This window comes from Panthera tigris, chromosome B3 (genome assembly GCF_018350195.1).
Source record: "Panthera tigris isolate Pti1 chromosome B3, P.tigris_Pti1_mat1.1, whole genome shotgun sequence".
Classification (NCBI taxonomy): Eukaryota; Metazoa; Chordata; class Mammalia; order Carnivora; family Felidae; genus Panthera; species Panthera tigris.
In genome coordinates, this window is record NC_056665.1 from 60,839,547 (window position 1) to 60,855,346 (window position 15,800).

The window sequence follows — 15,800 nt, forward strand, 5'->3', positions numbered from 1 at the left end:
CACAGAGAAGAAAGAACGGTGTCTGAGGCTTGGGTGGCCTTCAAGGGTCTCTGATGTTTGGCAAATCTAGGAAAGCCGGGGGTTGGGTGTGCAGGGTGGAGAAGGGACTCTCCTGGCTGCTCCAGAACACCTGACTTGGCAGTTGCAGCAGATTAGAAGTGTCTCGAGTCAGGGGTTCTGCCTCCAGTCCCACTCTGGCCCTCACTTCCCATTCTGCGTGTGGTGGATTTGGGACAGAGGGGTTCTGAGAGCAAAGCCAAGGAGACCTCAGCTTTCCCTCCAGAGCCCCCTGCCCATGATGTGGTCTGCCCCAGGCCCGAGAGCTGTCATGCCTGGATGTCCATCTGTTCAGCATTGGGAGCACAGCCACGGTCACAGGTGAGGCCTGCTCAGAACCAGGTCTGGCTTCTGCCTGAGGGTGGCTCAGAACCAGGTCTGGTCTCTGCTAGATGGGGTGACTGGAAACCTGTACAGAGTGGGAGGTGAGCAGCCGAGCAGAGCTTGCCTCTTTCTTCTTGCCCGCACTGGACAAGGGCAACAAGTCTCCTCTAGGCAGGAGGGTCCCCTGACCTGGAGGAGGCTATGTAGCAGCAGGTAGGAGTCCCATGGGGGTTGTGGGGCCCAGAAGACTGGGGAGGACTCTTTCCAGAATCCTGTCTACCGGCCCGGGCTCCCAGGCCTTGGCCAAGTTCAAGCAGCACTGCCGATTTCCCTGGGTCCCTGCCGGGATTCCTGGCTCTTGTTCCACTTGTGCTAATCTGCCCATTTTCTCCCTAGATCAGGATGAGCTGGAGTTGGTGCTGAAGGGCTCATATGAAGACACACAGACCTCTGCACTAGGCACAGCATCCTTCCGCTTCCATTACATGGCAGCCCAAGAGGCAGAACTGAGTGGGCATCTGAAGGTAGGTCTTTGCTTTGGAGCTCTCCCAGCCTTGGACCAGCTCCAGCTGCTGTGGGCCCCTCTCAGGCCAACACCAGGCTCCTGTGGCCTTGCCAGCCTCCCCCAGTTAGACGCTAAGCCCTTGGCAAGACAGGGAAATCACCAGGAGCCTCAAGTGGGCATGGGGGCTGTTATGCCTTGTCAGACTGTCTGAACTTTTCAATGGCTCCTGCAATGATGCTTTTAGATTAAAATCCCACATCTGTGCCCACAAGGCCTGGCCCTTGCCCACCTCTGTTGCCTCATCTTGGTCCACTCTCCCCCTCTTTATGATGCTCTAGCCATACTTGTCTCTTGCTTTTCGAACATGCCAAGTGCTTTCTCTCTTCTACCTCTGACTCCTTTCAAGGCTGCCTGATCCTCTACTTCCTCTTTCTCCTTTTAGATCTCAGCTCAAATAGCACTTCTTCAAAGAGGCCTTCCTTGACTCCCCATCTTAAATAGACCCCACACACCCCTCCTTTGGTTATTGTATCATATCACACTGCTTATTTCCTTTACAACATTTTTTCCCTTTACAACACTTACTAACATCTGTTCATTACCTAATTCATTATAAATTCATACCATAATTCAGTTAGAACCATAAATATTAGCAAGAATTTTTATAATTAGTAATTGTAATTACCATAATTATAATAATTATAAATATTGTGATTATTTTCATATTATCAGAGAGGGACTGTGTCTGGATCACTCTCTAGATACTCAGTAAGGATTGGCTGAATGAATGAATATTTCCCTCCAGAGGTTGGAAAGGAATGCCTGGAATTCAGACAAGTCAGCTGAGCACCTCACTGTGCCTCTAAGGTCCTTGGCCATGGGAAAGGAGGTGACCATTAACGTTCCTGCTACAAACGTAAGTGGCTTCAACTAGATGGGAAGTGCCAGTGAGAATAAAGATGGGGAGCCCAGGCCCCCAGGGTCTACCCACTTTCCCTCCAGGGTCTAGGACATCCTAGTTCAGTCTCTTGCTTTGATTTCAGGCCCCAGAAGTGACACTGCAGCTCAAGACTGAGGGCTGGTAAGGGACATTCATATCTGTGGGAGACAGTGAGGGATGATCATGGGGCAGGGGAGAGCTGTGCAAAGCCTGGCCTTTGGGGATGGGAGAAGGGAGGTTATTTGGCATCTATCGTGGGCTTGGCCAACCAGTGGCTGAGCTATGCAGTGTCCCCTGACTCTTGGATCCTCTACTGCCCAGCCCTAAGGAGCTGGCTATGCACCTGGGCTTTGATCTGTGTGCAGAGGAGAAAGCTTTCCTGAGCAGGAGGAAGCAGGTGGTGGCCAAGGCTCTCAAGCAGGTCTTGCAGCTGGACAGAGACCTACAGGAGGATGAGGTTTGGGGGTGCAATACCTTGGAATGACCTTAAGGAAGTACCCAATTCCTATGCCCTCCCTAGACACTCTAGTCAGCAGACATGGGAGTGGACATGGAGCAGGGTGGGGGGTGGTGGTGAAGGGGGTAAGCTCTGGGGTTCTCACTCTCTTTGGGGATCTGTCCAGGGCTGAGATGTGTCACTTCCTGGGGGAGGGGCTGGGTACTAGCTCTAATCCCGACTCCAGTCAGGCCCTGGCCATGAGGTCCCTTCCCTGGAGCCAGGAAGTAGTTTTATCCTGGGTCCTTGCTAAGCCAGCCTATTTTTGTGTGTGGTCCAGGTCCCTGTTGTGGGCATAATGGCCACAGGAGGAGGTGCCCGGGCCATGACGTCTCTCTACGGCCACCTGTTGGCCCTACAGAAGCTGGGCCTCCTGGACTGTGTGACCTACTTCAGTGGCATCTCAGGCTCTACATGGTGAGGGCCCTGGGGACTGGAAGACATAGATGATCAGGTCCCAGAGGGGAGTGGGATAGACACCAGGGGAACCTTCTCTGTGAGGAAGCCACATGGGTGTGAGCAGTCCGGTCTGACGGGTGCCAAAAGTGACTTTCTCAAAAGGGAGGAAGTAGATGTTACAGAGGTCCTGCCATGGGAGAGGCATTGTAGGACATCATTCCATGCTACCGAAGAGGTGTAAGGCAGCTGATTCAGAAGGAGCTGGGTTTGAGTCTCTGCAACACCACTTCCTGGGCAACTTATTTCCTCTGATTCTCAGTTGACTCATCTCCAAAATGGGGGTAATAGTAGTACATACTTCATAGGACTGTAATGGGACAGCCCAAGTAAAACACTTAACATGTATGATAAGTACCAGGAACTCCACATTGGTAGCTCTCTTCTCTTTAATTGTTGTTACCTCATTAAATCCTTATAACACTCCCTAGGGTAGTTTCTCTTACTGCCCCTAACACATAGATGAAGAAATTTAGATGGAGAGATACTGTCTTGCCTGAAGACACCACTGCCTCCTGTATCTGACTCTGCCTATGATGAGGTGGGGCTTTTCACTGTTAGAAATTCACTCCTTTGAGTCTTACTGAAATGTGACTTTAAGGAGTAAAAGAAGAGTAAACTCTGAGGAGTTTAGGTGACAGCTGTTGACATGCAGCATCTTAAAGGGCTTGAGGACAGGCCCATGAAGATGGGTGTAGGGTCTAGATCTGTTCCATACAATGCAGTAGCTGCTAGTCACCTGTGGATAGCCACCACGTGAAACGTGGCAAGTCCAAACTGAGATGCGTTATAAAATACACAAGGATTTTGAAGACTTAGTTTGAAAAATATGAATTTATGTCAATGTTTTATGTTGATTACATGTTGAAATTATAAATTTTAGATATATTGAATTAAAATATATTATTAAAATTAATTTTTACTAGCCTTCTCTTTTTCAAAATGTACTTACTAGGAAATTTCAGATTACATATGTGACTCACATTATATTGGACAGCGCTGATCTGAGAGAAAGCCCTGAGACACATTCTCTAGATGGGCAGGGCCTTAGCTGCAGGAGTACCACGTTGGGAGAAGTGGGAGGGAGGTGTTGCAGTGACCCAAGCTGGGCCTCCGTCTCCCTCCATATTGTCCCTTTATTCTCCCAGGACAATGGCCCACCTCTACGGGGACCCGGAGTGGTCACAGGGGGACCTCGAAGGACCCATCAAATGTGCTAGAGAGCACCTGGCCAAGAGCAAACTGGAGGCCTTCTCCCCAGAGCGCCTAGCAAGCTACTGCCGGGAGCTGGAGCTGCGGGCTAAGCAGGGCCACCCCAAGACCTTTGTGGACCTGTGGGCTCTTGTGCTGGAGTCCATGCTGCATGGCCAGGTAGGGCACCTGCTTGCCAGGCAGGGCATGTGTGCACCTGCGGGACCAGGGCAACCTTGCAGTTAGTCGTGTGTGCATTTCCCACAGGTTGAGGGAGACAGGGATCTGTGGTTAGAGGAAGTAGGAACCACAGTGTCTCAGTGTCTGCCCTACTTTGGGATGCTGCCTTTTTGAATCAGGCTATTCTTCAGTTCATTGCCACAAAATAGAAATTTGTGGATCTCTCAAGAGCTTAGGGACCAGTCAATGCCAAAGTCAGTTCGGCAGTGAGACAAAAGTCTCACATTATGTTTGGGTGTCAGAGAGATTGCTTGAGCAATTTTTATTTTATCAATACTGCAATATAGAATATATTCTTCTTCTATATCTTCATGACAGTGTTAAAAGCACAGTCTCGAGCCAGATTCCCTGGGTTCAATCTCAGTACCTCTTACTAGCTGTGTGTTCTTATGCAAGTTACTTAACCTCTCTGTGCCTCAGTTTTCTCATTTGTTCAGGGGGGATGAGAGAGAGGGGAGGTTTAGTGAGAACAGTTCTCACCTCAAGGCATTGTTGTGAGCATTCTGTAGTGCTTTGGGATAGAGTAAGCATTAAGTATTAGGTATTATATTTCTTTACTGTTATTGTAACACCATTAAGACAAAACTGAGGGTATGCATTTTTTTTTACATTGCTTCTTTTTTTTAAATTTTTTTTAATGTTTATTTCTGAGACAGAGAGAGACAGAGCATGAGCGGGGGAGGGCAGAGAGAGAGGGAGACACAGAATCCAAAGCAGGCTCCAGGCTCTGGGCTGTCAGCACAGAGCCCGACGCGGGGCTCGAACTCACAAGCCGTGAGATCATGACCTGAGCTGAAGTCAGTCACTCAACTGACTAAGCCACCCAGGCACCCCTTTACATTGCTTCTTTAAGGAAAGTTTAGTAAGTCAACTGTTAAATCTTACATTAACTGATATTAAAGTCAGTGATTTTTTTCCCACTATTGTTTTACCACATATAATTATGCAAACGTTTCTTTTAAAGTATGTGGGGGGCGCCTGGGTGGCTCAGTCGGTTGAGCTTCTGACTTCAGCTCAGGTCACGATCTCACGGTCCGTGAGTTCGAGCCCCACGTCGGGCTCTGGGCTGATGGCTCAGAGCCTGGAGCCTGCTTCCGATTCTGTGTCTCCCTCTCTCTCTGCCCCTCCCCCATTCATGCTCTGTCTCTCTCTGTCTCAAAAATAAATAAAATGTTAAAAAAAAATTTTTTTAAGTATGTGGAACAACTAAAACACAAAAGGTTATCGTCAGCATTCATAATTAAAAGTAAACTATCAAATATATTAGCAGAGAAAGGATTCTTGTCTTTCTTGTTTTTGGGAATCAGGAGTTTGACCAGGAAAGACTTTTTATAAATGAATGAGTGCCAAAAATGGCTTTGCTTTGAATTTTTCTTTAAATGTTATTCTTGCTGGCAAGCACAGTGCTATTTGGAAATTACCAACCATTCTTGTTTTGTATTTATTAGTTTAAAAATATTTATTATAAAAATCAGTATTTCTCATTTAAATATTATGATAATCTTCAGATTATCAAGATATAAAAATCATGATAAGAAAATGCATAAAGCAGAAAGAATAACGTAATGAATATGCACAATCTTGCCAACCTGCCTCAGAAATATAATGTTACAGAAAGAGTTGAAGCCTCCTGTGGCTCACTCCCAAGTCCCATTTCCCTCCCACCCCAGAGGGAACCACCATCCTGAATTTGGCTTTATCATCACACTCATATCTTCGGTCTTACATGTTATTGTATTGTATAATACAAAACATAAGTACATAACATACTTTACTTTTATTGTTTATCTTATTATACACCTTTTATTATACATCCTTAAGAAAAATATAATGTTACTTGCACAAATGGTTTTGTACAAGTCCCCTTGTGCACAAATGTTAGAGATTCTCTGAGCCTTGAAGATACACACCCAGCAGTGGACTTATCAGGCCATTGGGCACATGTATCGTTTGCTTTCCTACCTATTGCCAAATTGTTCTCCAAATTGTTCTCCAAAGAGGCTTCATTAATTCACACCCCTGCCATCAATGTATCATGGTTTCTTTTTCTTACGTGCTCTTTAAAATTTTAGTTTTTTGAGAGCCAAAGCATAAGAGACTGTTAAAAACTGAGAACAAACTGAGGGTTGATGGGGGGGGGGTGGGAGGGAGTGGAGGGTGGGTGATGGGTATTGAGGAGGGCACCTTTTGGGATGAGCACTGGGTGTTGTATGGAAACCAATTTGACAATAAATTTCATATATTAATAAAATAAATAAATAAATAAATAAATAAAATTTTAGTTTTTTGATCATTTTATGGGTGCTATACAAAATTTTGTTATAGCTTTCCATTTTCTTGATATTAATATTATTTATTAATTAATTACAATTAATATTAATAATATTTAATATTCAATAAATATTTAATTTAATATTTAATTTATAATATCTAAGTATCAAATAGAATATATAAAATATATAATATATAAATATAAATATATAATTTAATATTTAATAAATGTTTAAGAAATTTAATAATAAATAATAATTAAAATATCTAAATATAATTTAAATATAAAAATAATCAATATAATATTTAAAAATAATTAAAATAATAATTAATATTAACATATTATTATCCATTTCTGGACATTAATCCTTTATCAGTTCTATTAGATTTTGACGCATAGTTTTAATATAATCCAGTGTCTCATTATGTTCTTTATGGTTTGTGCTTTTAGGGTCTTGCTAGAGAAATCTTTCTCCCTCCTAAAGTTATAAAATCTCTTCCTATATATCCTTATTAAAGTGTTAAAGATTTGTTTTCCACAATTAGGACTTCAATCTACTCAGAATATGTCTTCAAGTATTATGTGGACTTGAATCCAATTTTTTTTTTTCTATATGGATAGCAAACCTTCCTAATGCCACTTGTTGATTCTTCTTTCTCTACAAGTCTGCATTGCTGCTTGTCTCACTTGTCAGCTCTCACACACTCACGGGACCCTTCCTGAGCTCTCTTCCATTCGAATGGGGCCGATTCCCTGTGCCAACACTACCCTGGCTTAGTGACTCCACATTTGTAGTACATGCTGGTATTTGACAGGGCTGACTTTCCACCACCTGCCACCTTGGTTTTTCTCAGAATTGTCTTGGCTCCTTTTGGGCCTTAGCTCTTCTATACGTGTAATGCAATCAGCCAGTCAAGTTTCATGGGAAAATTTTTGGAATTTTTATTGAAATGGCATTAAATTTATAAAACCAATGTAATTACTTGAAATATTTTTATTTTATTAATATATCCTGTGTATTGTTTAGGTCTATTATTGAAGTTCATGTTCTGGTGTGAGGATACAGTGTTTTATTAGTGGCTTTCCCATCTGGTGGAGGTATAGTTACTATAGAGTTGGGAGAAGCTTCTTTTAAGTTTATTTATGATGTGCTATAAAATGCAGTTTGATCTGAGGCTATAAAGAACACTTTTATTTAATTACCCTTTGATTCTCCAGTAATGACTTCGTGCATGGTTTTATGTACAAGGTTTATAGTCTTTTTTTAAAAGACAAACTTAATAAGGTTTTGGGGTTTTGGGGGTTTTTTGGTTTTTTTTTTTTTTTTGGTTCACAGGAAAAAAATCTTATGATCTTGTTGAACAAACAATGTGTCCTTAAAAATGAGCACTGGTGTGGTTTTAAAATTTTTATTTTAATGTTAAAGCTTTTCAAATAGTCTTTTTTTTTCTTAGTTATCATGCTTTATCTCTTAAAGCTAACATTCACTGTATGCTTTTTAAAAACTTTTTAATGTTTATGTATTTTTGAGAGAGAGAGAGGGAGTGCAAGCAGGAGAGAGGCAGAGGGAGAAGGAGACAGAGGATCCGAGGTGGGCTCTGTGCTGAGAGCAGAGAGTTTGATGTGGGCTCAAACTCACAAACCATGAGATCATGACCTGAGCCGAAGCCGGACACTTAACCAGCTGAGCCACCCAGGCGCCCCCATTGCATGCTTTTTAAAATAATTGTTTAATCAGAAAAATGTAGTATGTATTTCAAATTTAACTTTCTGGGTAGAAAGAAGCATTTATTATCTCCCTGCTATACCAATCCATGGCTCCAAAAGTCATTTTACATGTCAGAAAATAGAACTCCATAACAAATCACAGTTTCATTAATATTAAGTATTATTAGAGAAATAGTATAACCTGAACTTTACACAGAACGACGTTATTAGTCTACACACTTCTATAATATTGTCGTGGTTTTGTAAAAACCTGCTTGAAAATACACCAGTTATAATCAGTGCTTCTCAAACTATGTCTCTCACACATTTTTCTTTTATCTTTTGGTGGCAAGCACTGAACTGCTTAGAATCTACTCACCATTCCTCAGGAAGAAATTCAGTTTTTCTCGTGTTTTCCTGAGTTAAGAAGGTCTTACGTGTTTTTCTTCAATTCTGGACAGAAAGGCTTTGCCTTTAGTTCCCCCCCCCTCCACCCCCCCACCCCAATGCAGTGCCTAGACCACATGAACCCATGGTCAACACTGCACTCAGCTTCCACACCTCAGGGGGACTCCTGAGTCATCAGAGTGGTGCTCTGAAGGGTTGGGGATGCTCATTTGGAAACTGGGGGTCTGGAGATCCAGAAGCTTGCCACCACTTCCTGGTGAGCTATTAAAAGGAAAAAGAGGGGCGCCTGGGTGGCTGTCAGTTAAGCATCCTACTCTCGATTTCCACTCAGGTCATAATCTTACAATGGTGAGATTGAGTCCTGCATGGGGCTCCATGCTGGGTGTGGAGCCTGCTTGGGATTCTCTCTCCCCCTCTTTCTCTGTTCTCTCTCTTCCGGTCTCTCTGTTCCTCTCTCTCTCTCTCTCTCAAAAACAAAAAAAAAAAAAAAGGAAGAAGAAGGCTGGGTATTATTTCAGTAGATGGTGGAGTGTGCTGACCCTCTCCCCCAGGTCAGAAATGGTTCTTCTGGAGTAAATAAAGGACACATTTTCCCTCATCGTACAAGACAAAAGAGCAGACAAACAGGATGCCTAAATAAAAAGAAGAGAATTGGAGAATTATTACCCTTTGAGAAGGGAAATTGCAGGTATTAATCAAGCTCCCCCTCTCTTCACTACATACACACTTCACACCTGAGGGACTGACTTGTACGTATGACAAATAGTGCCAGGGGCTTAAGCTGTATTTGGGGATTCTTCCTGTGGTTTCCCTAGAACTCAAGTCCTATTGGGCACTAGTGCAGAACTAGGGGAAAAGATGATGCATCAGTGACAGAGGGCTGCAGGGGGAAGATGGGGGACACCGGGCGTGTGGGAGGGGTCTCCTCACTAGAAAGGTAGGGCTAGCATCCTGGGACATACATCTGCTGATCATCAGAATCATCTGGCGAGACCAAAGAAAAAGCAAATTCCTAAGTGGTTTTTGCTGATTCTCAGGAGGAAACCCAGTAATCTGTATGTTTAATTTAGCACATTCTCCAAGTAAATCAGATCATAAGGGCTGATAGGGCAGTTTGGGAAACCCCTAGGTCTGGCTACTGAGTGCGGTGCCTTCCAGTTCAGAGAGCCTAAGAGAGGGACGGTGTATCTGTGTGTGGCACAGGCCCCGCTTTGGCAGAAGCAGCCAGGACCTGTGGAAGCCTCGTTCCCCAGGTGGGGCTCCAGCCAGCCACCACCATTAACCTTGCTGATGCTGGAAATGAACCCTATTTGCATCCTTGGTCCGGGATAGAGGGAGACCTTTCTGTGCTCCTAGAACTCCGTGAGGCTCTGCGGAGGCTCCTCAATAAGGCGAGCCACAGTCCTTGCCATCAAGGCAGAACTTGGAGTTTTATTGAAGAGAAAATTGGAAACAGAGGCAAGACTAATCAACGGGGTACAACTTCAACTGTGCAAAGCAGGAAAGAAGGGGGTGAAGAGGGAGAGGCAAGGATGACCAGAAAGCATGTTGGAAGGGCTGAAACTTGAACTGCATTCATGTGAATCTAGAAGGGACAGCCCATCCCCCGACAGAGCTTACAATGTGTACTGAAAGGGGATTCCTGTGTCCTTTCTGGAAAGCAATGTATGTGTGTGTGTGTGCCTTTGTGTCCATGTGTCAGGGCCCACAACCACTCCACCCTTCAACCCATAAGGATGGGGCCAACGGAATCATAGGAGCAGGGGTAGGGTATTGCTGTTGACACGGTAGTCCTTGTGAATGGCATTCTTTTGAGACATGTGCAGTGCACAACCTCCATAGTCCCCCATGGTGACCCTGAATCTGGTCAGAATATGAGGGTGGGAGTGTAAACTGGATGGGTGCACCCACCCATGCCACACAAATTCCAGCGGGGAGCTGCCTCCTCACCCTCAGCCTGTGCCTCCAGGATGCTCCCTACCTCACTTAAGCCCTCATGCCTCCCACTCCAGGTGATGGATCAGAAGCTGTCAGAACAGAGAGCTGCACTGGAGCGGGGCCAGAACCCTCTGCCCCTCTACTTGAGCCTCAATGTCAAAGAGAACCATCTGGAGACCCTGGACTTCAAGGGTACAGTCTTTAGTCCTGTCCACACTACCCTCCAACATACACACACACACACACACACACACACACACACACACACACTCATACACACACGTACGTGCATACCTCCTATGCACCCAGCAGGCCTTCAGAGGATTCAAACGGGAAACTCCTACACAGAGTGCTCAGCCTTCTGGAAGGGAGGAGGTTCTGATGGGCTAATGAGCCAGGGAGCAGAGCCCACTCTCCTGGTTGTGGGGTAGTGGGGATGTGGTCAAGGGGCTGGGTGGAAGAATGGTGAGCCCAGGAGTCAGCCAGGCAGAGAGGAGGCTAAGGCCTGTGTGGGGGGCAGTGTCTTTGGCCCCTGTCAGAGCTGGGGCTCTCCTCAACCCACTCTCCTCTCATTCCTGCCTCTTGCTCCTATTCCTACAGAGTGGGTAGAGTTTTCACCCTATGAAGTGGGGTTCCTGAAGTATGGAGCCTTTGTCCCTTCTGATCTCTTTGGCTCTGAGTTCTTCATGGGGCGGCTGATGAGGAAGCTCCCTGAGTCCCGGATCTGCTTTCTGGAAGGTGAGTGGTGGTCACTCGGAAGATTCTAGCCAGTCCTGGGCCAGGCCTCATTGCCCAGACATGATTCCCATACTCAGGTCTGGCAGAGGCCCTGGAGGTGGGGGAAACTAGAGTTGGGCTGTGGGGAAAAGCCATTGCAGGGGCAGCCCACCTGACTCCCCTCTTCCGTCCCCACCCTCCAGGTGATGGGAGGCAGGGTGCTGAGGCTTGAGGGTGACTTTGGTGGGGGTTTGACCTTCAGGTATCTGGAGCAACGTTTTGTCCCTGAACTTGCTGGATGCCTGGTATGACCTCATCAGCTCTGATGACACCTGGAAGCAGCATGTCAAGGACAAAATTAAGAACCTGGGTGAGAAGGGGGGACAGTGCAAGTAGCCTGAAATGAGTCTACTTCCTCTTCAGGTGCTTGGGGGAGGGCACTATCAGAGGGGAGGCAGGGCCAGGCATTTCCAGGCCTTTCACTGGACCGATGTCTGTTTCTCTGAACCCAGAGGAGTCTCCTGCCTCCATGAGGACCTCCTCGTGGCTGGAGGCATCCTGGCTGCAACCCGGAACAATGCTGGCCAAGGCATTTAAGGGCTTCCTGACAGGCAGGCCGCTCCACCAGCATAGCCTCAACTTCCTTCGGGGCCTCCAGCTGCACCAGGACTACTATAGCCAGAGAGACTTCTCCACCTGGGCAGGTAAGGGCCCCTGCCGTGTATCCCCAGGTAATAGGCTTAGGCTCCCAGGTGGAAATGGACCAGGGCTAGGACTGGCGGGGGACTTGGGGGGAGGGGTGGTCATAGCATCCCCTTCTGGGGTTGGCCTGCAGAAGGTCTTGGGAAGGGCTGGGGTTGTGTGTGCTTTCAGGGAGTGATTCCAGAAGTTAGAAGGGGACATGGAGACAAATGTAGTATGAAAGGTAGATGATCTGTGGTGGAGGGGCTGCCTCTGACTATCACTGCCTCCCCCATCAGACTGTGAGCTAGACTCCACCCCTGGCCAGCTTACGCCTCAGGAGCCACAGCTCTGCCTGGTAGATGGCGGCTACTTCCTCAACACCAGCTGTCCCTCCATGTTCCGGCCAGGCCGCAGACTGGACCTCATACTCTCCTTCGACTACTCCCTATCCTCACCCTTTAAGGTGCTTCTGGTTGCCTCATGGGAAACCCAGATACTCTAGTCAGCCAGGCCATGCTCCAGGGGCAAGCAAGGGGCCACTGGGCCACTGGCCCTGACTTCCTGGGTCCCCAAGGGGAAGGAAGGGTGACAGGCTCTAACCCACAGACTCCTGCCAGGGTCCTTGGTTGGGAAGGGCTATGAAGGTGCTGGGGCCCTGGGCTCCCAGGACAGGCAGATGGGAGGTAGCTCACCACACCCACCCCAAGAAGAACAGCTAGACAGAACTGGGAGGAGAGTCCACATCCCATCCCCTCAGGCCCCCCTGGGTGGGAGACCTAGGGACACAAGTGGGTCCCCTACTGAGGCTCTCTAAGCTCTGGGATTTGAATAACCCAGATTAAAACAAATTTTTTTAATGTTTTTATTTATTCTTGAGAGAGAGAGAGCATGAGCGGGGACGGGGGGGGTGGGCAGGGAGCAGAGAGAGAGGGAAACAAAGAATCCGAAGCAGGCTCCAGGCTCTGAGCTGTCAGCACAGAGCCCAACGTGGGGCTCGAACTCACAAGCCGTGAGATCATGACCTGAGCCAAAGTCGGACACTCAACCAACTGAGCCACCCAGGCGCCCCATGAATAACCCAGATTTGAATCCCAAGTGGGAGCAAGGGTGCTAGGTCTATACCTCACCTAAAGATTTTAACCAAACAACATTGCAGACCACTGGAATCCTTCGCCTCCCTCCAAGGCACTAGACCCCACACAGGTCAGTACCAGGTTGTCTTGACACTGAGCAGTCAGTTTGGGCTAGAGCTATCCTAGCATTTTCAAGAGCACTGACCTGGGATGACCAGGAAGTAGCTGGTTCTCTCTGGGCCCCCCTCTCCCCAACCAGACGCTGCAGCAGACTGAGCTGTACTGCCGGGCCCAGGGACTGCCATTCCCTCGAGTGGACCCCAACCCTCAGGACCAACACCAGCCAACAGAGTGCCACCTCTTCTCGGACCCCACTCACCCTGATACCCCTGTCCTGCTGCACTTCCCACTGGTCAATGCCTCCTTCAAGGACCACTCAGCCCCTGGTAAGGCATCCCCTCCCTTCCTAACAGCCTGGCAGCCTGGATCCTCAGAGGCACTGCCTGGGTCCTTCCCAGCCCTCCTGTAGCCAGCAAAGGGAGGGGGTCTTCAGGCTACTCCCACCCAGTTTTGGACATGGCAGTGTGCTGACTTCTGTTGTGGGTGCCGCATCCTCACAGGGGCTCTCTGTTGGCACAGTCACTGTGATGCTGTCCTCTGTCATGACCCCAGGCACCCCCTCCCCCGGCCTCCCGAGCTACACCTGGGCTCCTCAGCAGTCCTGTTCTGTGGTGGTGTGTGGGAATCCCTGTACCAGAGGTCTGTGTTGTCCCCCCCGTCTGCAGCCATCTCCACCTGTGCTTAGGCCCCACATTGTTGGACCGCTAGACAGCCAGGACAGAGAGGCCCTGGGCCCCTTGCTCTCAGATTCCCCTGAAGCTACCTGAGATTTCAGTTGGCTTCTGCCCTCCCACCCCAGCCCAGCCTGCCGTCTTTTCTCAGGAAGCTGGGACTCCACTCTGGGGCCTCTGAAATGTAAACCCTCATCACAGGCCTTCCAATCCTCACCTCCTGTCAATGGGTCAGACCTTTAACTCCTTCTGGTGGGAAAACTTAACTTCTGCCTTTGTACATTATTCCTGGCTTGCTGGTTCCCATTCTAATTCCAAACCTTCCAGCTCTACCCTTAACAGGCTCAGCCCACGTTGCGGAATTCTCTTTCTCTCTCAACAAAGACTGGTTCTTACAAAGCAAAAATCCCTTTGGTTTTCAGACTCTTGGCTGAATCTTTCACTGACCTGACTTTGTTGTCCCACTGTTTCCACCCTGCCCCTGAAGGTGATACAGAGGGATACTGTGAGGTTCCCTTTATAGTGGAAGTGCATTGCTATGAGGAAGTGTGGGGAGCAGCAAACCCTTCAGATCTCAAAATAGTGTGTTCATATACTAACCACATTTATATTTCTGGGCAAAGGACACAGAGGGCAGAGGAAAGCAAGGAGCCCCTTCAGTGAGGAACAGCGCCCCCCTGTGCCCAGTCTCAAGGCTTCATTCTGCCCACCCCTGGAGGCCTGTGGGTCCTACTCCTAACCCCTCCCCTCTCCGGACAGGTGTCCTACGCAGCCCCACAGAACTCCCAGCTGGCCAGGTGGATCTCACTGGGACCGCCTCACCCTATTCCCTATTCAACATGACCTACAAGGAGGAAGATTTTGATCGCCTGCTGCAGCTTAGTGACTACAATGTACGGAACAGCCAGGATGCCATTCTGCAGGCCTTGAGGATGGCCGTGAAACACCGGGCCCTGGGGGCCAGACCTCCAACAGCACAGAATTGAGGCTGCTCAGGGACCCGGCACCCTGAAGACCCTCCAGGGGCTGAGGGCTTTAACCCAAGCACAGCTGGCTACAGCCACAGCCCTGCAGCCCTCACTGGGCTGGAGTTCTGGGCTGTCCCAGGCCTGGGCTTCCTCGGCAGCCAGTCTCACGACCCAAATTCTCCCTCACTTTCATCGCTGGCTTGAGAGGAGCTGGAAGTGAGCTCCTCACCAGACCAGAGTGTAGAATAGCTGGTCCGACTGGACAAAAGTGCACGTGTGATTACTTTCATGCTGAACAGAACAGATTTGGGGTACACGCTTGAGGCTTGAGACTAGGAGTGGGGACAAGCAGGGCAAGGGATGGCCTGACTGAGAGGTGGCTCCGGGCATCAGGAATCACAGTATGTCCTGAGAGTCCCCTCTTCGTCCCCTCCTCCTTTTTCTCATTCTCCTTTTATACTCTTTGTAAGCAACTTTAGTGAGCTATAATCCACATACCACATAATTCATCCATCTATAGCGTATGACTCTGTGGTTTTTCCTTGTGCAGCTTCCACCGTCGTCATTTTGAGAAGATTTTCACTTCCCCGGAAGGAAGCCCCTCATCCCTTAGTTGTCAACGTCAACCCTCCCTCCCCAGCCCTAGGCAACCACTAATCTACTTTCTGTCTCTACAGATTTGCTTATTCCATTTCATATAAATGGAATCCTATAATATGTGGCCTTTCGCGTCTGGCTTGTTTCACTTAGCGTAATATGTTCAAGATTGATCTACATTGTAGCAGGTATCTCTGCTTCACCCCTTTCCAAGGCTGAATGCAATTCCGTTGTGTAGATGGCCCAACTTCACCTAATGGTCATTGGTTAATGGGCCCTTGGGTTGTTTCCACTTGTTGGCAGTTATGAATAATGCTGCTATGAGCATTCATATACACACTTGTATGTGGACAGTGTTTTTCATTGCTTTGCATGTATACCTAGAAGTGAAATTGCTAGGTCTTATGGTAATTTTCTGCTTAGCCTTCTGAGGAAC

At 47.6% G+C, this 15,800-nt stretch overlaps 1 protein-coding gene across 1 annotated transcript in view; it reads left to right on the forward strand.

Moving 5' to 3' along the window:
* PLA2G4D (phospholipase A2 group IVD) overlaps positions 1-15,412 on the forward strand; it is a 39,567-nt gene extending 24,155 nt beyond the window's left edge. Inside the window, exons 7-20 of the mRNA XM_042989221.1 lie at positions 315-378; positions 778-905; positions 1,692-1,802; positions 1,930-1,967; positions 2,148-2,283; positions 2,603-2,739; positions 3,927-4,149; positions 10,609-10,726; positions 11,135-11,272; positions 11,514-11,621; positions 11,764-11,955; positions 12,232-12,398; positions 13,268-13,454; positions 14,559-15,412. Of these exons, the coding sequence (XP_042845155.1) occupies positions 315-378; positions 778-905; positions 1,692-1,802; positions 1,930-1,967; positions 2,148-2,283; positions 2,603-2,739; positions 3,927-4,149; positions 10,609-10,726; positions 11,135-11,272; positions 11,514-11,621; positions 11,764-11,955; positions 12,232-12,398; positions 13,268-13,454; positions 14,559-14,785 (1,974 nt within the window). The 3' untranslated portion in view covers positions 14,786-15,412. The remainder of the gene's footprint in view (positions 1-314; positions 379-777; positions 906-1,691; positions 1,803-1,929; positions 1,968-2,147; positions 2,284-2,602; positions 2,740-3,926; positions 4,150-10,608; positions 10,727-11,134; positions 11,273-11,513; positions 11,622-11,763; positions 11,956-12,231; positions 12,399-13,267; positions 13,455-14,558) is intronic.
* Positions 15,413-15,800: the final 388 nt, after the last annotated feature.